The 27748-nt window shown below is 41.1% G+C and overlaps 1 protein-coding gene across 3 annotated transcripts in view; it reads right to left on the bottom strand.

The window, feature by feature from the left end:
- Usp45 (ubiquitin specific peptidase 45) overlaps positions 1 to 27748 on the bottom strand; it is a 62462-nt gene that overhangs the window by 10070 nt on the left and 24644 nt on the right. For 2 of the 3 annotated variants that reach the window (XM_006979259.4, XM_006979260.4), the window contains exons 8-13: positions 27342 to 27472; positions 13512 to 13599; positions 9830 to 9911; positions 4734 to 4825; positions 2690 to 2746; positions 1232 to 1375 (exon numbers count right to left, since the gene is read on the bottom strand). In XM_006979259.4, coding sequence (XP_006979321.1) covers positions 1232 to 1375; positions 2690 to 2746; positions 4734 to 4825; positions 9830 to 9911; positions 13512 to 13599; positions 27342 to 27472 — 594 coding nt within the window. Of the gene's footprint in view, positions 1 to 1231; positions 1376 to 2689; positions 2747 to 4733; positions 4826 to 9829; positions 9912 to 13511; positions 13600 to 27341; positions 27473 to 27748 lie in introns of those variants that run through there. The other variant, XM_042270929.2, reaches the window with a different exon arrangement.

Below are 27748 nucleotides of genomic sequence, written 5' to 3'. Positions count from 1 at the left end.
AAATCAACCCGACAACCAAACAGATGATGGACAGATAACTAGTAAGATAAAATACTACAAGAGATAAACCATACATTCTATCTTTTGTAGTTTTGTCCCTATAAGATTTCTAACAGAGTAGCTTCAATTTCATGTCACTTTGACGAGTCAGTACAATTTATTTTACATAAAAGGCATTCTCTTTAAATAAAATACAAATCAGATTGATTTCTTTCTATTTTAATAGAATAGTTAACAACCAGACATGTCTCTAGAAAAATTAAGTATTGACAATGTGTTTGAATAGCTAGCAATGAAAAGATATACACGAAGAATTATACATCCCTACTTGAATATAAACCACCATTTAAACTCAGTATCTCCCCCTCCTCTGCCCAGCCCCATTGCCCCCATTTTGTTTTGTTTACAGTTTCAGAGACAAATCTTGCTACTGTAGCTCAGCCCAGGCCGGAATTACTGTGAAGCTCAACTTGGGATCCTCCTGCTTCAGCCTCTGGAGTGCTAGGAATACAGACATGTACCACCACACCTGGCTAGATGTTGTCTTGCTGAAAACTAAATAAACAATCAAAGCTAAAATTTGGCCTCTAGATCTAATTTGTAGTAGAGAAGAAGTAATGGAGAAAAACCTGTCAGAGCCATGGGAACTCAATAGCAAAATGAATTACTGTTGAATGTGGGAAACCATTAACAAAAGGATCACATTGCTTCGGTAAATAGATTGAGACGAGGGAATCTATAGGTTATAAAAAGATTTAAAAAGTGTGCTCATCAACTGTAACCTGTGAACCCTTTTGTTAGATCATAAACCAGAAGCAGGTTTGATATTACTAATGAGTTACTGACAATTTCAAGTATATGCAGGTACTTTGGTAATGTTTGTAGGGAGTATCTTCATTTTTTATTTCTTTGTTGTTCTGGGTGTTGAACATTTGAGCATCGGGAGTGTTCCACTACAGGACTCTATCCAGAACCCCTAAAAAAGTAACTTTTAGTGATGTATTGAGAGGTACATGATATATTTGGGATTTCCTTCAGAATAACCAGGGTTGGAAAAGAGGAAATGATGGAATACATATGATGGAACATAATCAGCCATGAAATGATCATTGTAAAGCTGAGAAACAGGATGGGGGATGTTAATTAGATACTGCTCTTTCTACCTGTGAACATGCTTGAGATATTTCAAAACCAAAACATTAAACACATAACCCACCACAATCTGACTTGCCTTATCTTTAGGTGAGGAATGCATCTTGGCAGCTCTGGGTTGATGGGTATTTTCTACAGCAACGGTGGCATTGTTATGATCTCGGTCTGTCTCCTGTAAACTTCGGCATTTATTCATTTTTCCCAAAAGTACAGGTTTTGAAACCTACGCCACATATAACATAAAACATTTTAAGCAAATAAATTCTTTTCAAATTTCCTAATTTAATAGAAATGTAACAGGGTAATTTTCTCTTTTAAGGAATGCTTGTTAGATTATTTTATTAGTATGGGTGGTTTTGGCATGTGTGTCTGTGCACCACGTGTATTCATTGCCCATAGAGGCCAGAAGAACACGATGGATGCCCTGCAACTTGAACGGGAGTTGAAGAATGTGATCATTTGAATGTAATTGGCCCCCATCATCTCATAGGGAGTAACACTATTAGGAGGTGTGGCTTTACTGGAGTGGGTATGGTCTTGTTGGAAGAAGTGTGTCACTGTAGGGGTGGGTTTTGAGGTTTCCTATGCTCAGGATACTGCCCAGGGTCTCAGTTGACTTCCCGTTGCCTGCAAGATGTAGGACTCTCAGCTATTCTTCCTCCAGCACCACATCTGCCTGTATGCTGCCATGCTCCCTGCTGTGATGATAATGGGCTGAACCTCTGAAACTGTAAGCCAGACCCAATTAAATGTTTTCTTTGTAAGAGTTGCCATGGTCATGGTGTCTCTTCACAGCAACAGAAACCCTAACTAAAACAAGACAGTTGTAAGCTCACAAGCCATGTGGGTGCTTGGAATTGGACCCAGGTCCTCTGGAAAAGCAGCCAGTACCCTTAACTGCTGAGCCTTTTCTCCAACCCATTTTAAAAAGGTAGTTATCTTAACAACTTCAAAATACAAGTGTTGGGATAATCTTTTTGTACACTGTGTAAAGATGTCTCTGTTTTACCTCACCCACCTAAGGCACCCTTTGGTTGGTTTAAAAAAAGAGCTGAACAGCCAATAACTAGGCAGGCAGAGGATAGGCTGGATTCCCGGCAGAGATAGGCATTCTGGGAAAGAATCTGAGGTGGGAGATTCGACAGCCAGACATGGAGGAAGTCGGACATAAAATACTACCACATGGCAAAATGTAGATTAATATATATGGGTTAATTTAAGTTTTAAGAACTAGGTAGGAACAAACCTAAGCTAAAGTCAAGCTTTCATAATTAATAAAAAAAGTCTCCATGTCATTATTCAGGAGCTGGTGGTTCAAAAAAAGTCTGACTATATACAATGCTTCAAGACTGAATTCCAGTAAGAAAATATATATACTTCATACACATGTCCACATACTTGATATCAAACATACTACACAAACTCAGTTCTGTGTAAACCACATGACTCTGAGATATGGATAATAAGCTCGACAGGTGCTTAAATAAATGAATGAATGCATGCTCTTTGCAGGAGTTTTATGATTATTTCTCCTTACCCTTTCTTCTATAATAGGAAGTGAAATATCAATGAAGGGATCCTTCATAGTGGAGATCTTAAAAAGAAAAAGCAGATTGAGAATTTCAGTTAGAATTCTAACACAGATACACATTGTTGGTAAAAAGCAAAAGAAACAAAACTTCCCAGGTGACTTAAAATCTCAAGTTAAAGCACAATATAAAGTGTTAAGGAAAAGCAGAAAGCTGGCGGTGGTGGTGCATGCCTTTAATTCCAGCACTTGGGAGGCAGAGGCAGGCTCTGTGAGTCTGTGAGTTCAAGGCCAGCCTGGTCTACAGAGCAAGTTCCAGGACAGCCAGGGCTGTTATACAAAGAAACCCTGTCTCCAAAACAAAAACTGAAGAAAGAAAGGAAGGAAGGAAGGAGGGATGGAGGAAGGGAGGGAGGGAGGGAGGGAGGGAGGGAGGGAGGGAGGGAGGGAGGAAAAAAGAAAACGCAGAGATGACAATGTTTGACAGATTTCTTAGAATAATTCTGTTTTAGAAGATATCTATGTAAGAGAGAAATCAGTGTCTGTGCCCAAAGTTCTATAAATCTTAGTAAAAGTTATAGTCATATTCTATGTTTCAATGTCATAAGCAAGAGGAGATATAATAATCCTGGTTTTATTAACTAGGGAGGGCAGAAAAACTGAACATCCAGACTCTTTACCTATAAAATCTGATAAAAGTTTAACTTATCACACTCAGCCATATTTTTAGAAATATTTTGTTTGTTTGTTTGTTTGTCTGTTTTTCGAGACAGGGTTTCTCTGTGTAGCTTTGCGCCTTTCCTGGAACTTGCTTTGTAGACCAAGCTGGCCTTGAACTCACAGAGATCCGCCTGCCTCTGCCTTCTGAGTGCTGGGATTAAAGGCGTGCGTCACCACTGCCCGGCTAGAAATATTTCTTATCAAGAAGTTGAAAAATCTATAAAAATTCATGCATATTTTATGTTGTTAAGATAGTATTACAATAAGAATTAGTTCTAAATTCAAAGATTAAGTCAAGAGAACAGACACAAACACACTCCTTCTGAATATCACGTAAGCACACACACACACACACACACACACACACACACACACAAAGAAAACCCTCAATCAAATGTGATAGTCTTATGTTGCCACATTTTAGAATACTACACTGTGACAGTTACTTGTTTTTCACTTTGACAGTTACTCATTTTCACAGAAATTTCTCTCTCACCTCAGTCTAAACTAGAAGCTATTACATCTGATCATATTCAGATAGGCTTATCTGGCATGGTGGCATATACCTGTAATCTTACCACCTGGGAGGCTGACACAGGAGAACTCCAGTTCAAAGCCAGGCTGTGCTACATATACACAGCAAAACGGGGAGAGCAACCAAGAGAAGTGGACTCAGGATAACTTCAGGTAAGTCAAGAGGAAAAATGAAACCATATAAACAAGCATGTTTACTTAGAAACACTGAAAAATGTGCTCACTTTGTAGAAGTAGAAGGTACATTTTACAAGAATTACTATGTAGCCCCCACCATAGTCCTTTTTAATGACTGTTCAAGGCAGCATGTAGAAGAGAACCTCTTTGCTGCCATTATCACGAGCTGTTCTAAGTCAGAAGAGTTGAACAGCGAGCTGACTTCAGTGGACAGGCACTCCACTCAGGAACACAAGCGTTCTGGTCATCGTTATCCATCTGATGGCTACAGGAAAGTTCACTGCGATGACTGTTGCCACAACAGTCTTTTCTTCACTAACAGGTTCATGTGCTATCAGCTTTAGCATCTTGGAGCTTGAGCAAATACTTGAGTCTTTCTAAAGGCAAGGCACTAGCTACTTCTGAGACATCACTAATATCCTTTAAGTGGTTGTATTTGTGTATGAGCAATGTTGGGAATGTGAATTGTTATTGTTATTGAAAAGTAATTGTTATTGAAAGTAAGCCTATCAATTTATCAAATATCTATTGATAACCACTGTGATACTTGAGAACTAAAACACAATACAACAAAAACAATGTGATTGAGGTACATACATTTGTGTGAATTCTAGGTACATACATTTGCACATTCTTCACACATAACTGTGCTAGTCAATTCACCAATAAAGATCCGATCTATGAAGTTCATCTTCACGCCTTCTTTACCATAGGCTGTAAAAAGCATCCATTTTTTAAATTAAAATTTCACAATTATCACTGATCCAACAGTTACATGCCATTATTTGTTTATTCAAATGTCACTTAGATAAAGTATAGCTTCTATATTATATCCAATAATGTATTTATTATGTTAGATCTTTCTCCTTTACAATTTTTAAAAATTTTTTTAAGACTTATTTATTTATTTATTTTATGTATATGAGTGATCTATCTACATGTACACCTGTACACCAAAAGAGGGCATCTGATCTCACTATAGATGGTTGTGAGCCACCATGTGGTTGCTGGGAACTGAACTCAGGACCTCTGGAAGAGCAGCCAGTGCTCTTAACCTCTGAGTCATCTCTCCTACCTCCTTCACAATTTTGTAAGGGAGATATATATGACTATCGAGTACGATGATCTGTAGGAATTAACATCATGTAGGTAGGGATCGATCTCATGTCATCAGAGTTGGCAGCACATACCCTTACTTGCTAAGTCATCCTGCCAGCCCAAAATAAATTTAACTAATTTATTAGGTAAAATTAATATAGCAATAACTACTAACTCATATCACACCCCAGCTGCTCCCATTAATCTTCTTGATGCCTTTGTACCTAATGTAAAGTTAGACAGAATAGGGAAAATAGCTGTTTTTGAGGCTAAAGATTCTAGAACCTGGCTATGAAAAAGGGATATAAAAAGCAAGTATGTGAAGTACACAGTATAAGAAGTGACCCTGGGCAGCTGATAGCTCATGTGAACATATACACCCATGTGCTTGATTACACCAAAAAGTTGAAATGATTCTGTATAAGAAGTACTTACAGATCAAAAGAAATTGTGCTAATGGTTTGCTTTAAATAACCAGGCATTGGAGGAAACTGACCAAGCAATATGCTATGGATGTAGTTAAGTCACACACACACATACACAGAAAATGCATTGTGCTAATCTTTCTGCTCTGACAGATATTTAAAGTTTTTTCAATAAAACCTGAGACAGAAAGTCTATTAACAAACCTGTTCATCTTGCTTTCTATCCTTTGCAAGTCTCTACCTTCAGAAAAAGGTATCCCAAACACTTAATAACAGAGAAGACATACTTTAATGCTCATAGACATTTTATAGTAACTATTAGGAAATACAGTGTTTCACTTAGAAAAATCAAGGGATTTAAAGGAGAGCTGACACAAACGGAAAGAAACCAGGGTTGTTGCTCTCAATACGCACTGGATGGCAGCATCACAACAAGGTAATAAGGCACAGATGAGAAACTATGTCCTCCAGCTGCCCCCACTTCCAAGACAGGGTCTCACTATGTAGCTCTAGCTGTCCTGGAACTCACTATGTGGACCAGGCTAGCCTTGAACTCACAGAGATTCACCTGCCTTTGTCTCCCAAGTGCTGGGATTAAAGGTGTGTGCCACTACACCTGGCTGAGAAATAAGTCTTTTTTTTTCAGAGCTGAGGACCGAACCCAGGGCCTTGCGCCAAGCGCTCTACCACTGAGCTAAATCCCCAACCCAGAGAAAGTGAGTCTTAAACCTGTAAGTACAATAGAATGTTAGAGCATTTCTTTATAAATTATGATCATAAACAGTATAATACTACAAAAATAAAAGTTATAAATAAAACATATCTTACAGTGTCCTCTAACAATGATTACTTCATACTAAGAGTATTTAAAGGCAGAATATACACTAAGAGTAGGAATTGGATGTCACAGGCTATAAACTCAAGCTGCAGTATCTATACAAGCTATGCTTAATCATTGGCTTGTCTTACATTGACAGACATGTAGCAAAAGGCTGGAGCAGGCAAGATGTACTGCTATTATTAGTCTCTTAAATATTCAGTGAATCTGCAACGTCTTTAGAGCATACAGACGTTTTGTCTAGATAAAACAAGGTAATGTGACTGCCCTCTGAACTGAACTCGATACCCTCTCCACAGCGGTGGTGAACTGATAATGTAAGTATCAATGTAGGTGAACAATGCAGGCACAGGAAGGCAGTAGACTCAAACGGGGAGTACGTTTCTGATGGTAAACTAGACATGGCAGCAAACTGCTTTCTTTAGATAAATGTCTCCGAGCCTAAATCAGAGGAGGCCCTCCTCACAATAAACAGTGGTGAGTGCACCCTCACGGCTGCCCCGGGATGCAGAAAGTAGAGCCAGTGTGGTCCCTTACACACTCTCCGTAAGGCAGGGAACACTGCGGAAGAGGGGGCAGGAAGGATGTAAGAGCAGAAGACAGGGTGAAGGGCTACAAAACGCCATTTCCTAGATGTGATACAACTACTGTAATCATCAACTCATATCAATACTGCATCAGGACCACACAGGACCAGCATTATCAATCAATCACGGAGCTCAGGAGGCCTTATCCTTTACCTCTGAACTACTGGCTAGCACTAGATTCTGGAAAAGGAGGAACCACTGTCTTTGGGGTTGGTGAGGAAGAGGAGAGGCAGATGGAGATGATAGGGCAGTAGGCAGTGAGGGTTGTTGTTATGAAAAGTGCACACATGTGAAGTTGAAAAAAAATTAGTTAAAAAAGAAATCTAAGAAAAAAATAGGTGCTACTCATATAACATGGAAATGTTACTGCACAACCTCCAAAAGAGGGTGCTACTTTCAACAATCTTTGAAGTCTCCCTTAGACGATCCCATGTATGGACATCAGTGTCAATCGATCATGTGATATTAATTTAAGAAAAAAATTATACATACATTGTCACATGTTCTTTCTGTCCTAATGCATTCTTTTTTGTGGACAGACTCTGAGTCAGCATTTTCAAATTTTCAAGCATGGTTTCATCAGAAAACTGTTGACACCCACTTCTTTAGTCACATGACAGCACCCATTAAACACCCTTCTCAAACACAGCATCAGAGTAGTACCTCCTTGAGCAACATTTGCATGCCCATCACCTCAGCTGCCTCATCTACCAAGCCAGGTCACAAGTCCTTCACCAGAAGGTGACAGACACCCAGCAAGTTCTGAAGGCTTCTGGTCAAGTTGACCACAACACAAAGCAAGCATGTCCATCCCTATTCCCCAATCACCACCACTTGTCCTTTAGAGAGTAGTCCTTTTTAATTTTTGTTTTACATTTATGTGTTTAATGTACGAGTGTTTGCATATATGTAAGTACATCATTATGCATGCAGGTCAGAGGTGTTGGGTCCCCGGAAACTGGAATTACTGAGGGCTGTGAGCCACCCATGTAGACACTGGGAAGTGAATGCAGGTGTTTCTGCAAGAGAAAAAAGTGCTCTTAACCACTAAGCATCTCCTGATCCTTATTTTGGGGGAAGACAGGGTCTCAACTGTGTAGCCTTGACACTCATAAGAGGCTGGTCTCAAAGAGATCTGCATGCCTCTATGCTCAGCCCTGGAGATTTCTTGTTTCCCTTTAAAAGAGAAGGAAATGACGCTTTCTACTGTACCTAAGCCTGCCCTGCCCAGTAACACAATAATTAAAGCTATATTCCATCCTGTAGCACAGCATAGGGTTCTAGCCACAATCCTCTCTTGAGAAACCATCTGCATGGGCAGACTTACAGGATCCCTTACTGCAACATTAAAACACTCTTGCTAGAATGCTGAAGTCTCTCAGAAGTTGGGATGAACTGAATCATTCTGACTTTTATATGCCAACCCACATGGAACAAAATATTAGTTCCCTCAACAGAAAAGATATACTTTATCTAATTCTTATAACTGAGAGACTCGAGTGAGCAAGTATTCTTAAGAACCTGGTTATGAAGACTGTACAAGGAAAAGGGCTCAAAGGAAAATTAAGGTATTTTGCAGTTGACATTTTTTTAAATCAATAAGAAAAACTGGCATCACAATTTCTTCTTAAATACAGTGTTGTCTGACATACTGAGTGATGCAGGACTATTTCCTGTATGATTTGCCTCCTCAGTCACTGCCCACAAGACTCAAGTACTACACAATAGCATCTCTGCAATATACATGCATGTATGCCTTAAACACCACACAATGTCGTACTTGTAAAACCCAACGTAATACTAAAGTAGTGTATTCTAATGTGCATTTACAACCACCCAGACAGGTTTACTCTACAGTTCTGAGAACAGCAAGGCACACATTCATAATGCCCCCAATGGAGAAGTTGTCAGAATATTGCAGGTGCAGGCACAAAGTCCAGCTTCATCTCTAACATTGTGGAAAGGGAACAGACATCACTAGGCAGTGCCTATGTTCCTCCCCTTTGCCACTAGGGCGGAGTCCAGGAGATGCATGCTCCTTTAGCGATTTAGTTCACATAATGCTCAACTGCTCCTCTGTAAAGAAACTGTTCTAGGTTATTTGCATATATTCATTTTATAAATAATGTGGTTTCATTGTATTTTCACACGTGTCTTTCAACATAATTTATCCCCGCAACATTTTTGTGCCCCCCTACTTCCACTGATCCCCTTCTTCCTCTTCCTTACAGGAGCAAGGGTAAAGATTGCTTATTTTTTTTTTTTTTTTTTAAAGATTTATTTATTTATTATGTATACAGCATGTATGACTGCAGGCCAGAAGAGGGCACCAGATCCCATTTCAGATGGTTGTGAGCCACCATGTGGTTGCTGGGAATTGAACTCAGGACCTCTGGAAGAGCAGCCAGTGCTCTTAACCTCTGAGCCATCTCTCCAGCCCCAAAGATTGCTTATTTACATATGCATGGGCATCCTACCAGTGGCTGGATCTCTGAAAAAAAGTCTCCTTCCTCTAGCAACCACGAACAGCATTTACATACTCGGGGAAGGATGTGTTTTCTGATCCCTCCACTCTGTATAACAGGTTTGTTAAGGTACTGGAAAACCACAGCTGCTCAGAGTTCAGGGGTGCAAGGTAGGCCATGCCCAGGGGAAAGTGTTCTCTAACACTCTACCCTTTCCCTGGATCTTAGATGCTCCCTGAGCCTTGCGGGGAGGAAGGAACCTTTAATATATTACTCTAGAAAGCACTTTAACAGAGTCCACATACCTTTGACTTTTTTTCTAGTTTCATCATCAGCAGTCTTAGGAGTTGGGTTATTAAATGCTTTCAGAATGCTAGCTTGTATCCTCTGTAAAACAAAGACAAGAGAACCCAGTGATGGTTAATGAAGATCTCATTCTCAATAAAGGGACTTTCAAATAGCAAGGTACACTATGGTTTCTACCCAGAAAATAAAATATTTGAATCTTAAATAGGTTCTTATTGTTAGGCTATGCAGTTTTATTCTGTTTTAAAAGTTTTATGAGATTGAGATTTCCCTAACATATACACATTTAGAAACATTAAGCGTATTCTATCTTTCAGTTCTAAGATTCCACAAAAGACCAAACTCTCTGAGTGGCTATGATAGTGCATGCCTGTCATCTCAGCATTTGGAGGGAGGGGCAGGATTGTGAGATATAGCGAGTCTGGACTACAGAGTGATAGCCTGCTTCTAAAACAAATTCAAAAACAAAACAAAACAAAAGGTCTCAAACCTCTCTAATGCCAAAATTTCATAGATGAGTGTCAACTTTGTTTAGGTTCTGAGGATTTAAAGCATTTTTACCAGTTACAACAGCAAGTAACCTAGTTAGTTCAGGTTCTCCTTAGGGTTAGCTAGACTAGCTGAGAGGATGACTTCTGGGTTCAGTAAGAGACACTGCCTCAACATACAGGGTGAGGAACTATTAAGGAAAATACCAAAGTCAACTTTGGGCCTCCATGCAGAAACATACAGGCACTCACACATGGGAACAGACAGACAGACAGACAGACAGACACACACACACACCCTAAAACCCAACACTACTGCCTGAAATAGACTTTAAAAAAGATTTATTATTTATTTATATGTGCCTGTATGTAAGGTGCATGGGTATTTGCAGGTTTCCAAGGAATCCAGAAGAGAGCATTGGATCCCCTGGGACTGGAGTTATAGCTCCTTGTGAACACCCCAGTATGAGAGCTGGGAACCCAACTTTGGCCCTGCAAGAACAGCCAATGCTCTTAACACTAAGCAGTCTATCCAGACGCTGAAATGGCTTTTACTGTGAAAATGACACAAAATTGTCTGGTAAAAAAGCAAATGCCAAAGTATGTGGTATACTTCAACAGAAAATAAAAACACTGCATATCAGAATCTAAGATATTCTCCAATGTTCAGAAGAAATTTCATACCTTAAATATTTCAGTAAATTGAAAACAATAAAAACAAATGGGTTAAGCAGTCAAATTATGAATTTAGAGAAGGGGGTGCCAAGACCAAATAAAAGTAGAAGGGAAAACTTCACAGGAAATGAAAACAGAAACTGGACAGAAATACATGAACCCAAAGTTAATTCTTTAGGTATAGGATAAATAAAAGTACTAGCTAATCTTACCATCATAAAAGGAAGCTTAATATCATACTTAAATAAAAGAAGCCAATAAGAAAGTTAAAGAAAATTTAAATAACCCCCAGAGAATACTTTCCAAGATAATTACATTTGAAACTTTGGAAAAAATACAGTAGGTAATTTTCCAAGAAAATACAATTTTTAAAATTAATTCTAGGAGAGATAGAAAATTATCTACCATGCCAAGGAGGAGGGAAGGAGGGAAGGAAAAGAAAGAATTAAAGCCTAAATATTTCACAGATTACCAGCAAACCTGTTTTAAGGCATAGTATTTCTTTTAAAAAATGGTTCCAAATTACTTTTATGAAGTATAATAAAGATCAAAAAACTGACTCGAGAGAGCTGAGGAAGGAACTCACTTGGTAGAGTGCTTGTCTGATAAACACAAGGCCTTACATTCAAGCTGTAGTACTGGGGGCATGAAAAAGGCCAGCTGGCTAACACTGCTGACTCCCAGGCCTCAGTCACACAGCATGGTGCTCTCGCTCTCACGCTCCCTCCTATGGATCTATAATAAACTCATTACACACACGTGTGTACACACACACACACACACACACACACACACACACAATGACCTAAACATTCATGTTAAAGGAAAAGGAAAAGCCAGGAATGGAGCTGCTTAAACACACGTGATAGAGTGCAGCTAGCTGAGACATTCTGCCTTTAACATAATCTTACTCAACAATGGATTAAAATGATGCATCTTTAAAATAGTAAGTCTAATCTTAGTAAAAGCTCTATTAGACGGGGAAAAAAACCAAAGAAAGCATGAATCTGAAGGTAAAAGGCTGCCCATAAAAGAACTACTTACAGTAAATGTAATTATATAGTCTGCACATACACAACATGTATAACTGGACCACATGCCCCCTTTAGCACTGCATTCAAGTTAGCAGTAGTATATTCCTCAACCTTACTGTTACAAGAAAAGTCTTTAAGGAAACAATAGGAAAGGTCAGTAGTTTTCAGTCATTTCTCCATGATTCTGGTGGCAGACATAATAACTGCAGCCTTTCTTCCATCAAGAAAGCCAGGGCAGTAACACGTGTGAACAGCACACTCAGCATCTGTTCATTCCCAGGCAAGACAATGCAGCTCCTGTCTACAGACTCACTGTAACCGACCAGCATGGCCGTTCCGCTTGTGAGGCTAAATGCATCCAGAGACACGACATTTTAATTTTGTCAAACTGTCTATGGCCCTCAAATAGCAGAATAAGAGCAACATGTACTGTCTGTGTTTTTATGATAATGCACAACAGAGAAAAACAATGCATAGAAAAAAATTTAATTAATTTGCAATGGCGTATGAATATCACATAATAAACATACTTCTGCAGAAAAAAAATCTATATAAAGCTGTAAGAAAATGTGATAAAATTTTAGCTCGGGAGAATGTTAATGTCTCCAAAACTTAATTATAAATTTCTTAATTTATCTTTAAAAAACAGGTATAATATGATGTAGTAGTTACCCATCAACTTATTTAAATGATAACATTAAAGTAGCTACAAATCCCCAGGAAGCCAGAAGGAAGAAGCTATCACAGTGAGCACCGTGCTGGCTTTCAGCAGGAGAAGAAACACTGCCGTCTTCTGATAGAAGTGAAAAAACTCTAAGAGCCAAAGAAGCTGGAGGGAAGGAGAACAGAGGATAAGGGGGATACTTTCTAGATGGTTGTTTGTTCCTGTATTTATATGCCGGGGGCTCAATATTTAAGACAACCTTTCTACCCTTCTTTTTGTGTCTTCCTTTCTTCCTTCCCTCCCTTCCCTTCCCCTCCTTTCACTCCTTCCTTCCCTCCCACCTACCACCACCACCACCACCACCACCACCACCACCACCACCACCACCACCACCACCAGCACCACCACCACCACCACCACCCCGGCCCTGTTCCTTCCTAACTTCCTGAGACAGGGTCTCACTACTCAGATCTGCTTGCCTCTGCCTCCCTTGTGCTGGGATTAAAAGCATGCAGCATCACACCTGGCTCTTCTTCTTGAGAGGTATCTCACTATAAACTGGGTCCAAGCAATCCTTCTGACTCAACCTCTTGAGTAGCCTGGACAGTAGCTAGAGACCACAGTGAGTTCTGTCTCTAAGCTACGTTGAGTTGATTTTAGAGCTGAGGGACATTAAGAAAAGGACAAGTGGGGCTACAAAAGTATAAAAGAAATAATCTTACTGAAGAAAGGCAAAAATATAGACTAAAGTGACAGAAATTGTTCCAGGTTAGTATCTTTGCCTTAAAGAGAACACGTGACACACATTAAGAAATCTGACCTTTGTCTCCTCTGTCCTCACCGCATCCAACAAATGGTGCAAAAGCTCCTGGCTGTCCTGTTGCTGGAAACCTTTAAACCGAGGAGCCCTAGGATGTGAAAACAAAGCAACAAAGAAAAAAAGGAAGAATCATCCCACAGATCATCAGTAACACATCAGTCTTATGTAAGATCATTCTGAAATAAATTAATGGTCAGTTTACTACTTTCCAATTAAACAGACACAATGTTCTTCCTGTTCCAGGGCAAATGAGCCCATTGGGTAGGCACTTACCTTTGATTAGGCATGTCACACACAGTACTGACAGTTTTACACACTTTAACTCCCCCATCCCTAAAGAGTCTCACTGAAATGTGCAATGTTCTCAAGTTGTAAATCATCTTTTTGTACACTGTGAAGATGTGTCATTCCGATTGGCTTAATAAACATGGCCAATAGCTAGGCAGGATTTTCAGGCACACAGAATGCTAGGAAGAAGAAGGAGGGAGTGGCCAGCCAGAGGGAGAGAAAGCAGCCTGGGCACTACAGAGTAAAGGTAATAAAGTCACGAGACAAAAAGGAGACTGATTAACAAAAGGGGGGGGGGGTAATTTAAGTTATAAGAGCTAGTCAATAACAAGCCTAAGTGATCAGCCAAGGTTCTATAGTTAATAACAAGTCTTCAAGTCATTATTGAGGAGTTAGCAGTCCTGACAAAAAAGGTCAGACTACAGGGACCGGAAGAGATATTAAAATACGCAATGTCATAGAGCCAGCAAGAAAAACAGCACTCAAACCCAAGTCCCTGTGATTTCTTTTCACCTAAAGAATAAAAGGATTAAGATACATTCTGTATCTTAATATAAATATCCATTTGCTTTTTATTTTAGAAGAAATACAGTCACACAGTTAACAGATTATATCTTAATATAACTACACATCAGTAATTATGTGAATATAGTCCTTCTAAGGATTTAATAATTAGATTTCCTGTGTGACTGAATGAGATAGTTAAGTGCTAAACACAGAGACACCAATGGCAAATATTGAGTTGATTTTGGTAACTTTTCAAGTCTGCAGAAGAACAGTGCTGGGAGTATCACAACACCTGATTTCAGTGAGTTCTGCAGAGCCACAGTAACAAAGCCAGAGTGGCAGTGGTACGAACACAGTCATGTGCACCAACAGAGAAGAGCAGACAATGCAGACACGAACACACACTTCAGCAGCCGTGTCAAAGGCTTACGTCGGAGAAAAGACAGCCTCTTCAATAAATGGGGCCAAGAAAACTTTGTACCCACGTGGGGAAGAATGAAACTAGATGCTATCCTTCACTCTATAACAATCAACCAAAATGCATAAAAGACTTTAACGTAACACCTGAAACGAGAAACTACTAAAAGAAAACCAGGGAAACACTTCTAGATACAGGCATAGGCGAAGACTTTCTGAAACAGCGTCTTATAGCTTAGGAAAGAGCAAAACATTTACAAGTGAGATTGCATGAAATTAAACTTTTCACAGAAAAATAAACAATCAGCAGCATGAAGAAAAATCCTTGCCGTAAACTACTAGTTTAGTATCTAGAATATCTAAGTAAAGAACAACCACAAAAAAAAAAAAAAAAACCCCACAGGAAATAACCCAGCAACAAATGGAGACATGAACACTGAATAGACAGTACTCGGATGGCCAAGAAAGTTCCATACCTTTAGGAACAGGGAAATTCAAAATCAAAACTAGACACCAAAGTTGCACCCAGTCAGATGGCTATCATCAAGAAGCCAACAAACAGCTGGGCGGTGGTGGCGCACGCCTTTAATCCCAGCACTCTGGAGGCAGAGGCAGGCGTATCTCTGTGAGTTCGAGGCCCGCCTGGTCTACAAAGCAAGTTCCAGGAAAGGCGCAAAGCTACACAGAGAAACCCTGTCTCGAAACACCCCCCCTAAAAAAAAGAAAAACCAAAAAAAAAAAAAAAAAAAAAAAGCCAACAAACGCTGGCAGAGATGTGGGAGAAAAAAAACAACCCTCATAAACTGTGGGTGGGAATGTGCAGTGCCAGAGGCATTATGGAGATCAGTACAGAGGTTCCTCAGAAAACTCAAACAGATTGACCATATGACCCAGCATGTTCGAGACTGAACATTTAGGTCAGCACATAAAAGTTATGCACACTCACGTTCATGCAACACCAGTCACAACAGCCGAGTCATGGTGTTCAGAATTAGTTTAGTTGTTGTGTCCAGCAATACACAAATGGGTAAAGAAAATGTATTCCTACACAAGAGACTTTTATGCAAACACAAAGAAAAACTTGTGTCATAGGCAGATAAATGAATGGAACAGGAGATCAAAATGTTAAGTCAGATGAACTATGAACCAAAGGCTGAGGGGCTCCCAGCTGGGTCAGGCCCTCTGAATAGGTGAGACAGTTGATTGACTTGATCAGTTTGGGAGGCAACTAGGCAGTGGGACCAAGTTCTGTGCTCAGTGCATGAGTTGGCTGTTTGAAACCTGGGGCTTATGCAGGGACACTTGGCTCAGTCTGGGAGGAAGGGACTGGACCTGCCTGGACTGAGTCTACCAGGTTGATCGCAGTCCTTGGGGGAGGCTTTGCCCTGGAGGAGGTGGGAATGGGGGGTGGGCTGGGGGTAAGGGGAGGGGGCAGGAGGGGGGAGAACAAGGGAATCCGTGGCTGATATGTAGAACTGAATAGTATTGTAAAATAAAAGAAAAGAAAAAAAATGTTAAGTCAGATAAGCCAGATTCAAAAAGAAAACTTCGTTTTTCTCAGATGTGGAAAACTCAATAAAACAAAGTAAGATATTAAAGTGAAAGGGGACTATTTGGGAAGAAGAAAGGACCAGTGGGGGGGGGGGTGGAAATGTCATCATGAAATCAACTGTTTGTACAATGAATATAAGCAAGTACAAAATTCTAAAATCTGTAATAAATTCCAATGTTAAGATGAATGTCTTGTCTTAAATGAAAGCTAGCCCTAGAATGCAGTCTAATCTAAGGTGAATTCTATGAAAAGAACACAGGAGCACAGTACAAAACAAATTTACAATAATTTCACTATGATGTGTGTGTGTGTGTGTGTGATCTCATTTGATATAAACAACACTGTTAAAGACTCTGTAAAGATGCACTGCCTTTTTCTACTTGAAAAGACTGAAGAAGAACAAGCTAAATGCCACTAAATACCAATCCGGCTCTTACGACCCAGAATCCAGTACTTTAAATAGCATTCCTCATACTCTCAAAATTAGCATCCACCCTACGGTGCACTGATGTGCCTGCCACAGAGCTAAGTGAACTGGCAGTGAAGTTAACACAGAAGTGGAAGCGCCACTTCAGTGAGCTTTTTGCTGGGCAGCTGCAAATAGCACCATCATGCTAGAGAATGCCTGTGGGAGCCGGTCAGAGAAACTCGGGCTAGAAGCAAACCCCAGTGCTATCTGAGCCGCCACACTGGCATCACAAGAGGTAGAGATTACATAATAGACCTGTGCTGTCAACATCAAGCAATGTTAGTGAAATCAACTAGTCAGAAGCAGGAATCCTTCGGGTATCTTCCTTAGCAAGGCGCTTCAAGCAGACAGATACACAGGGTGGAGATCATTTCTGAAGCTGCCTTCCTACATCTCCATCTCAACCATGTACAAACTGTTTATTGCCTTCTGAATAATCACTGAAAAAAATTAAACCTAGGGTTTTTTTTTCATTCTTTTAGTGAGAACTGGAAAACATAATCCAATAACTTATAAAATTTTTGAAGGAGACCATCTGAGGTATCAATATCAAAAGACCTTCAAACTTACTTTTAAGAAAGTTAACAGATACCAAATATATGAAGACATTCAGCCTACTGAATAAGAGGACATTTATAGGAAATGTGCCTTAGTATATTAACTACCTTCTTTATGACAATATATCTGACAGATACACCTGAAGGGAAGAGAGCTTTATTTGAGCTCAGGGGTCCAGAAGGCGCATTCCATTATGGTGGGAAGGGAATGATGACATCCAGAGCAGGTTGGTTCATGGCAGTAGGAGCTTGTCATGCAGCTTATTCACATCTTGGTGGACCAGGAAGCAGAGAGGATACTGGGCCCGGACACAGGGCCAGGCTATAATCCCCTTGGCCTTACATCCACCAACTCAGCCCCAAAGCAGCACCAGCAGCTGGGGACCAAGTGTTTAGACACATGAACCTCCATAGGACATTTCAATTCAAACCTTATCACATGACAAGAAGGATGCTGTCCAGGAGCAAAGAGTGCTGGAAAGATTGCTCAGTGGTTAAAAACAATCACTGTTCTTACAGAAGAGCAGATTTAAGTTCTCAGTACCCACATCAGGAGGTCCTCCAATTGCCTGCCACTCCAATTCCAGTGCTCCAGTGGTCTCACAAGGCACTAGCACACATGCAGTGCACATAAGCACACACACACACACACACACACACACACACACACACATAAATTTTTACAGTATTTTTTTAAAAAGAAGAGGGCTTTTAAAATCCTCAAGATACAGGGGCTGGGGAAGTGGTTAACAGTTAAGAGAATTAGCTGCTTTTCCAGATGGCCCAGTTCAATTCCCAATACTGAGCTGGATCCCTAGAATCCACATAAAGGTGGAAGTAGAGAACTGCCTTCACAAATTTGTCCTCTGAGCATGTGTTACTGTGACACATGATGTATCAACATATAAACACACATACAAGTAATAATAATAAAGCTGTAATAATAATTATTATTTATAATAATAAAGTAGTAGTAGTAATAGAGAGGGGGGAAAAAGTCCAAGTGAATTCCACGGATCACAAACCTAAGGTAGGCAAAGCAAAGCACAGCCATGTTGGGCCTGAAAGAGCTCAGCCTTGAAGAGCTAGAGATAAATGTATTTCACAAGGACCCAGATGAAGCTCACTGTTGAAGGATAGGGGACAGTTCCTTAAGCCTTAAGGAAAGCCGCCTGGACAATGTTCCCAAAGGCCACAAAAGAACTAAGACAGCCTGAGTACCTAAAGCTGAGCCTTTACACCACACATCCAAATTATGGCCACAAAGTAACATTAGGAAACTGATCTCCAAGGGTAGCCAGAAGGGTTATGTGAGAGCAACTTAAGATTTAAATTAATAAGCAGAGAGTAGAGAAGTATGAAGAAGGAAGTGTGGGAGTGACAGATGAGGCAAGGAGATGAGAAAGAAGTGGGGACAAAAATGAGGAAAAATGAATAAGCAAAAAACTACACCAAGTAAGCCTATGGACCGAGAAATTAAAACATATGAAGTCTAAAGAAAAGATAGCAAGATATGAATTAGCTTCACTTCAAATGCATTTTATAGAACTGCCCAAAATGTTCTAAGAATGTCCAATAGATGCTCAGCATTAAGAGCACTTGCTGCTCTTGCAAAAGCCCTAAATTTGCTTCTCAGCACTCACATCCCAAGGCTCACAAGCATCTCAACTGGAGTTCTGGGGGATTTAATGCCCTCTTCTGGCCTCCAAGGGCACCAAGCACACATGTAGTGCACATACATGCAGGCAAACACTCATACACATATAATAAACATAAAATCTTTTTTTAAAAAATCAATAAAATTAGCAGGCTAGGCTCACAAGGTATATAAAATGTAAGTCAACTTTGTGTTTGTACTTGAACCCTTTCTTCAAGAGGGCTCATAATATATGCAAGTATTCCAAAATCTGAACAAACCCAAAGTTTAAAATCTTTCTGCCCATAAGCACATCAGGTGAGAGACATTTTACCTGTAGTAGTGAATCCTGAAGATGGGGTACATAGAAATCTTAATTTTTATCTGGGAGTACTCAACTATTTTAACATATTATTTATTTTTATAAATCTTAATAAAAGAAGGAAACATAAAAACAAATGAAGCTATTTTGGTCAGAATTAAAACAAATTTCTAAAGCATAAAATGCCCTAAAACTACTTAACTTTATGAGGCAGTCACATCTCTAAGCTTCTTAGTCTTTTCTGGCCTTCAGGCATTAAAGAAAAAAAAAAAAACTGTATGTGCAGAATAAATGAAGCATGGCAATCCCTCTCTATTTGGGGATAGTTTAAGTTTAAACAAAATTTTGAAGTCTGCAGATACTATAAAATGCAAGTTCCTACTTAAAGAACGTTCTTCCTTCACGCCTCAATAACTAGGCTGAACTAGTTTATAAGGTCCATGAGAACAGGACATAATTAATCTCAATGTTTCAGAAAAAGAAATAACTAAATATTTTAACAAAGTTGGGTAATAGCCTCAGGTCATGAGGAATTATGTCAGGCTGTGTTTGGCAATAGCTCCGAGCTATAAAGAATTGTTTAGCAAACCAGGATTGGTGAGCCACACCTTTAATCCCAGTATTAGGGAGACAGAGGCAGGTGGATCTCCGTTTAGAGGCCAGCCTGGTCTACAGAGCGAGTTCTAGGGCAGCCAGAGGTATAGTGAGACCCTGTCTCAAACAAACAAACAAACAAATAAATACACACACACACACACACACACACACACACACACACACACACACACACACACACACACATTCACACACCCTAGCTTCTCTAAATGCATACAACCCAAGGAAAGACTGAGGCCCCTTACTATTCCAATAAAGCAGTCTGTTGAGAGGAGTTTATCTGATTCTCTGCCTCATTTTTCTTACACCTGATGCCCAAACCCAGGACCCTTTAAGGGTCCTCTGGGCAGGAAGCCCTCCTCCCTCCCTCGAAGGGGTCACTCCTTCGGAAGTACAGACACCTCAGAGCTCACGACAGAGGTTAAACAGCCACCAGTTTCAACCTGGCATCTCTCTCTCTCTCTCTCTCTCTCTCTCTCTCTCTTTTGAGACAAGGTTTCTCTGTGGAGCCTTGGCTGTCCTGGAACTCACATAGATCCATCTGCCTCTGCCTCCCCAGTGCTGGGATTAAAGGCATGCCCCACCACCGCCCGGCTCAACCTAGAATCTCTGGTCTCTGTATCCTCTGCGTCTCTGTGGACAGAACCTCAGTCCTTGGGACTTTATTGGTACTCTACATAAACCCAGCCTGATCACAGTCCTCTGCTCTCCTCCGGATCCTTCCCATCCATCTTCTTCTGACCTCTTCCTCCTGGACTCCAATCTCCAGGCTGAGAGGCCTTTCATCCTTTGACCACTGCCATCTACACACCCAAAATCTACAGGACAAGGCAACTGCCTGGGGCTGACTCAGCACCCTGACCAGGCTCCAGAAGGTCCAGGAGCTTCTCATCCCTCCAGATCACAAAATACAGAGGTTCCAGGGACCTCCCACGTATAATTAACTCTCTGACACCCACTCCCATCACTAGGCTTAAGAATATGGGGATGCCCCCTCATTTTCATTTTCATCTTTTCTCTAAACCTGGAGGATCCCCCAGGCAGCTAGATAAGGCTCTCAACCAGCTCTGTTTGTCATTTCAAATTTAAACCAAATTTCCAAAATGGGCTCTAAATTATCTATCCCAAAAGACTCTCTCTTGGCTTGTCTCCAAAGTAATCTTAAAAATCTCCATCTCAGAGAGCTCCACTAAACTCATTAAATTCTCCACTCAAATCTGGTTGCGCACTACCTTGATAATGGCCTTTTGCTGGCCCCAGTTCAGAACTTTCAATTTTGACATTCTTACAGACCTAGACAACTTTCTCAAATGAAATGGCAAGTGGTCCAAGGTACCCTATTGTGGTGGTTTGAATAGGAATGGCCCCCATAGGCTATGTATCTGAATGCTTTGACCTTAGGGAGTAGTGCTACTTGACAGGGACTAGGTAAGGCCTTGTTGGAGGAGGTGTACCCTTGTTGGAGTGTGTCACTGGGGGTAGGCTCTGGGGTTTCAAAAGCCCAAGCTAGGCCCAGTGGCTCGCTCTCTCTCTTCCTGCTGCCTACAGATGTAGATCTAGATGTAGAATTCTAAACTTCTCCAGTACCAGGTCTGCCTGCATGCTGCCATGCTCCTCGCCATGGCAATAACAGATTAAATCTCTGAAACTGTAAGCAAGCCCCAGTGAAATGCTTCCTAAGAGTTGCCATGGTCATGGTGTCTCTTCACAGCAATAGAATGTTGACTAAGACATCTATGCCCAAGGCTTTGTCAACCCTTCACTTCATTCTTCTCTCTGCATTTCCTGTTCTGCCCCCTAGTTCTTCTCTGTCACCAGAAGTCTGGACCCAAATCCAATCCCCACTTCAGTTCCCTGGCCTTTGATCCTGCTGATGAACTTCCTCCCTACAATACCCCCACACAAACCCCCACCAGGAACAATCTCCCTACTGCCCAACCTTCATCCGCACCCTCTACACTTCCCCCTCCTTGGACTCCTACCCTGGCCGCTAAGTGTTGAAAGTCCAAAGGTATTTCAGGACCTCTGAAAAATCAACCAAGCCACTGTTCCCACCTTCCCATGGTCTCTAAACCTAACACACCCCTTTCTCCCATCCCCTCCTCTACTGATTTCTTTTCCGTCTTTGACTTTAAAAATGCTTTCTTTTTTGTTTGGGTTTTTTTTTTTTCTTTTTCTTTTTGAGACAGAGTTTTTCTGTGTAACAGCCCTGGCTGTCCTGGAACATACTTTGTGGACCAGGCTGGCTTCGATCTCACAAAGATCTGCCTGCCTCTGCCTCCTAAAAAGATGCTTTCTTTACTATCCCTCTACACACATCCTTTCAACCCCTGTGTGCCTTCATCTGGAAGTACCTGAATATACCACACACCCAGTACTATACACACACACTTACCCAGCACTACACACACACTCACCTGGACAGTTTTGCCCTCAGGAATTTCAAGACAGCTAGCCTCACAAAAGGACCTCACCAAACTAGATTTACCCTCTAGTCTCCTTTTCCAGGAGGTAGATGGTCTCTCTCTTTTTTTTTTTTTTATAATTTAATCATGCAAATATTCCTTTACATGGTAAGGAAAACCTCATCTCCTCCTCCTCCTAGGCACCACAAGGCCCACCAGACACCCGTCACTGTCCAGCTGGGAGGGGCAGCAGGTCGCCCCACATTCATCCAAGGAAACAAAGGATAGCAGGGCAAGGCTGGGGACAACACATTAGTTGCATTTGTGAGTCCTGGCAACCGGTAGATGGTCTCTTATGCAGCTCTTCCTCACAGACCAATCTCCAACACTCCATGAGCCTTCTATGCTGACCAGTCCTATGTTAACTTGACACACAAACTAGAGTTATCTGAAAGCAGGGAACCTCAATTGAGAAAATGTCTCCATATGATCCAGCTATAAGGTATTTTCTTAATTACTGATTGATGGAGGAATGCCCAGCCCATTGTGGGCGGGGCTACCCCTGGGCTGGTAGTCCTGTGTTCTATAAGAAAGCTGGCTGAGCAAGCCAGTAAACAGTACCCCTCCATGGCTTCTACATCAGCTCTTGTCTCCAGGTTCCTGTCTTGTTTGAGTTCCTGTCCTGACTACCTTCAATGATGAATAGCAATGTGGAAGTCAAATAAACCCTTTCCTCCCAACCTGCTGTTTCGTCATGGTGTTTTGTTGCAGCAATAGAGACCTTAACTAAGACACCTTAACTCTCTTGCCTCTTGGGCCTATACAGTCTCCAGAGACAAGACCCAGATATGCCAACCATTGACCACCTATCTGGGCCTCTCAATCTCACTAGAAGGGAGAACTACACCCCAAACCAAGATAGAGAAACTCCTTGTCTATCCATCGCACGAACCAAAGGCAGACTATTTACATTATTAGGCTTTTATAATTTTTTCAAATACAGATTCCCAAACTCTCCCTTGCTGCTCAGCCTCTTAATGAAGCCACTAAGAGGCTCCTAGAGGAGCCACTTTTCCCCCTCAATCCATCCTTTCTCCCATAAAACCAATGAAATCTACTCTTTCCTTCACCTCTACACTAGCACTTCCAGATCCAAACAAGGACTTCTCTCTCTTTTTAAATGCTAACCAAGGACAAGCCTTTGCAACACTCTGCAGACAGGGAGGAACATATATTGTCCCACGGCCTGTTCTGACATGGTCACCAGAGACTGGCCACCCTCCCTCCAGACCATGGCCATGGTGGTACTGCCTGTCCCTGAGGCAAACAAAATCTTACTTCACAGCCCCCTACACATGCTCACTACATCCACTCAAGGACTTAATCAGCCACCACACTTTCCTAATCACCCCCAAACCAGGGTACAGCTTTTCCATGCTTACTTATTAGATCCTAACTTTGTATATGAGTCATGCTCACTTCTCAAGCCCAAAACACACATCCCCAGTAACCCTCCATGCCCTCAGAGCTCCTTCACGCTTGCTCTGAGACACATGATTTCTTCTCTAAGCCTTTTGCCCATATTTTCATTACCACCTATAAAAGGTCCCCAACTTGTTTATAATTGATAGTACCCCAAAACAAGCCCCTTACACAGCACAATATGCTATATACTTCAAGGGGATCCAACTACATCCACAAGCCCACACATACTAGAAATCAAATCCCTAACCTGGCATACAATTTCCAACAGGCAGAACTAATCGCTTTTACCCAGGCTCTCACACCTGCTTGCAACCTTAGAGTCAATATATTCTTGACGCTAAATATACTTCAACATGCTATTCCAGAGAGAAAGGGGCTTCCTAACCCAAAAAGGAACATCAATTATTAACTCCCTTTTAATACAGGAACTCCTCGAAGCAGTTCCACCTCCCACCCAGCCATTCTTCAGTGCAGTGGACATGAAAAGGACAAATGATATATCTCTCTTCTCAATAACATGACCAACCTAATGGCCCAACACACTGCCCTGTCACATCTTCCATCTACTCTGACGACAAAAACCTCCATCTCCAGAACCACCTTGTGCACTCAGAACCCTCTTTCTGATGGCTGACATCCTAACTCACCTATACCCCCTAAGTTACCCTTCTAATCAAACTCTTCTCTCCTTTCTCTGCAGTTAATTACCACTATTCACTGGTGGGCTATTTCTAAAAAGACTTACCACGTTCTGTGAGACCAGCCAAAAGACAAATCCTAATCCCAACCTTTGCTTCCCCAGTTTCCATCTCACCAAATGAGAGTCCAGTTACCTTCCCCAGACTAGCAGTTAGCTTTCACCATATTCTCCTAGTCGGATGACACAAACATTTACTAGTATTCGTAGATACCTTTTCAGGATGGGTTGTAGCCTTCCAAACCACAAATAAGAGGGCCCACACTATAGTTTACACACTACTCTCTGAGATCATCTCTTGCTTGCCCTCCTCCATTCGGTCAGATAATGGCCCCAAGTTCATCTCTTCGACTACCCAACCTGTGTCCAAATCCCCTGGAAATTCTACATCTCTTTCTGGCCCCAATCCTCAGGGGAAGTTGAGAGGATGAATAGGGCCATAAATGACTCCTGGCTTTACCCCCTCAATTTGACTCTACATCTCTAGGTCCCACCAAGCTCAAGATAGCCAGGCTTCCAGTTTCCCAGCTCTCACCATCAGAGAGGCAGACTGTGTAGGACCAGAAACAAATTGTACCTGCTTGGCTCCCAAGCTGTCTCACCAAGTTCTTCCAACAAAGACTACCAGCTTTTACTGCCCAGAGGTAACTGACCAGCCCTTATCCAACCTGGAAGCAACCTCAATGTGCCCCTTCCATGGCTGAGATTGCAGCACCTCGCTAACAGGAAGTAGTCACTCCAAAACTACGACTCCTCCCCTTTCTCCTTTTTACCCTTCCAGAATTGGGATATGTTGGGTAATAGTCTCAGATCATGAGGATTTGCAACAGGCTGTATTGGGCAATAGCCCCATGACATAAAGAATTGCTTAGCCCTAGACTGACCATTCAGTTCAGATCCACCTCCAGAAAACAATATGTCCAGGCAGCAGAAGCAATTCACCCTGCCAAACTGTGATGCGTCAAGACATTGCAAAGGCTCCTCCATCTTGTATTCTTGCTGAGGCCATTTCAAGTTTAATGAGAATTTGATCTCCTTGATGGAGAATCCCATGGAAAATTACCCAACTCTATTCTAGGAACCCAAGGTCAAGATGCCCCAGCCAACTTATCTTAACTTCTTGTGCAGAACCCCCTTCAGCTAACCACTTTCTTTAGCTTCTGTTAAACTGCTTGCTTCTTGCAAGCCAGAACACGGTTTGTGCCTTTAAAATCCTATTGGTCTCAATGCATGGGGCTACACTGAGGTACTGAATACATGAGTGTAGTCGAGCTAGCAGAATAAAGACTTTCAATTGGCTATAAATTGTTTAGTGGTCATATCTGGTGGGTTCCCCACAACAAAACCTCAAAAACAGCTGTAACTTCCTAGTAGATATATATACATGCATGTATAAATGTATGTTTTAAGTTTTTTTCTTTTAAAGATTTATTTATTTAGTTAGCTAGTTATTATGTATGCAGTGTTCTACTTGCATGTGTCCTTGCAGGCCAGAAGAGGGCACCAGATCTCATTACAGGTGGTTGTGAGCCACCATGTGGTTGCTGGGATGTGAACTCAGGATCTCTGGAACTGGTTAACAGCCAGTGCTCTTAACCACTGAGCCATCTCTCCAGCCCATGTTTTAAGTTTTAATTACTGTGCCTAAAAGATCTATGCTTCTAACCTGTAAGCCCCTTGCTCAAGGACATATACTTCCTGAAATGCTGGAAGCTATTGTTTATGGAAGATAACAAGCCACATGTTTTCATTCCCCTAAACAAGTTTGCTTGACCCATCTGCCCTGGATGTGCTTGATTATATGCAGACAGGAAGTACAACAGGATATACACTTGCCCCTGATTGGATGTAGGAGGCAGGCAGGAAGTATGTGACAATTTATATTTGCTCCTGACTGGACCTGATGGGAAATACAGTAGCTCATGGGTTTGCCTTTATAAGCCTCTGCAAAATGTGACTTGTTGCTATTTTCTGAGAACCTTGGAATGGACCTGGCCAGAGTCCATCATCCTGGCCAGCATTTAATTAAAGCTTGCTTCAAATATGGCTCAAGAATTGTGGTAGTGGCCTTATTTCAACTAGTAGGATTAATAGTATATTCCTCAGCCCCTCTAAAGAGTTTAACCTTTATCCCATGGAAAGGGTGGGGCCAGGCCCCTCACTGTTTCAATACAGCATTCAGTCTCAGATGACCCGTTATGACTGTGTCATCTGCTTCTCTGCTTTACTTACTTACAAACATCCAGTTAGGTAAGCCCTTTATGACATGCGCTTCTTTCCAGGCATACGAAGATTTTGCTTTTAAATACATGCTAATACCTGGAGAAATGCACATAAGCTCTATTTGCCTCAAAGCTCATCTTTAAAACAAAGAAGCTATGAGTCTGAGGATGTAGCCTGGTGGTAGACCTTGCCTGGCACCAACAAAGGAAACATATTCGTTATGCTACTTTCTACACGTTACAGACCATTCAGTTCCACCCAAGAAACATGTCCAGGTAGCACAAGCAACTCACCCTGCCAAAACACAAAAATGGCTGTAACATCCTGGTAGATACAGACATACACAATATTACATCCTGGACTTGAGTCAGGACAGACTTCGTTTGAATTTCAGTTCTGTTGCCCCAAAACTGGGTGTGCTACCTCATTTTTGAGGCTCTGTTCCTAACACATAAACTTCTAACACAATCACTTCTAAAGAGGATGGGGACAATCTGCATAAAGCACACAGATGTGGCTAACAGATGTTGCTTCTTTGTCTTGGCAGTCTTTGGCAGCAACCAAAACAACAGAGCAGGAATAAAAAACCCTTGTTAGTGGGAATGCATTAGTACTTTGTGACCTCATTGTTCATATCAAGAATGCAGACACACTCACTTCTGGCAAAGTTGATTGAAAAGAACTTTAGGAGAAAGTGGTCCTTTTTCAGCCTCTTTCATGCTGTGAAGAAACAGGAACAAGGCTGAAGTCAATGGTCCAGGGCTTGAAAGTTCCACCACTAATGGATCCTTTGAAAACATGATCAATGTTATGTCAGAAATACATAATTTGAAAATAAAATATTATCAAGATTCTTAAAGCTATTCTTTATTTAAGTGATAGTAACAACAACAAGACCTAAATTTAAATAAATGTTACTGTTAACTACAAAACAAGAGTCCTGGACATTTTGCTCAATAAAAGTTCTGACTTTTGTTTTTTTTCCAGTATGTGCAAATAAATTTTTTTTTTTTTATCCACAATCTGTCTGAACCATAGCATACTTTGAAAAGCTACAATTTCTG

Source organism: Peromyscus maniculatus, chromosome 2, assembly GCF_049852395.1.
Source record: "Peromyscus maniculatus bairdii isolate BWxNUB_F1_BW_parent chromosome 2, HU_Pman_BW_mat_3.1, whole genome shotgun sequence".
Taxonomy (NCBI): Eukaryota; Metazoa; Chordata; class Mammalia; order Rodentia; family Cricetidae; genus Peromyscus; species Peromyscus maniculatus.
Note: the sequence above shows the minus strand (reverse complement) of the source record. Positions and strands in the feature narration are given on the sequence as shown.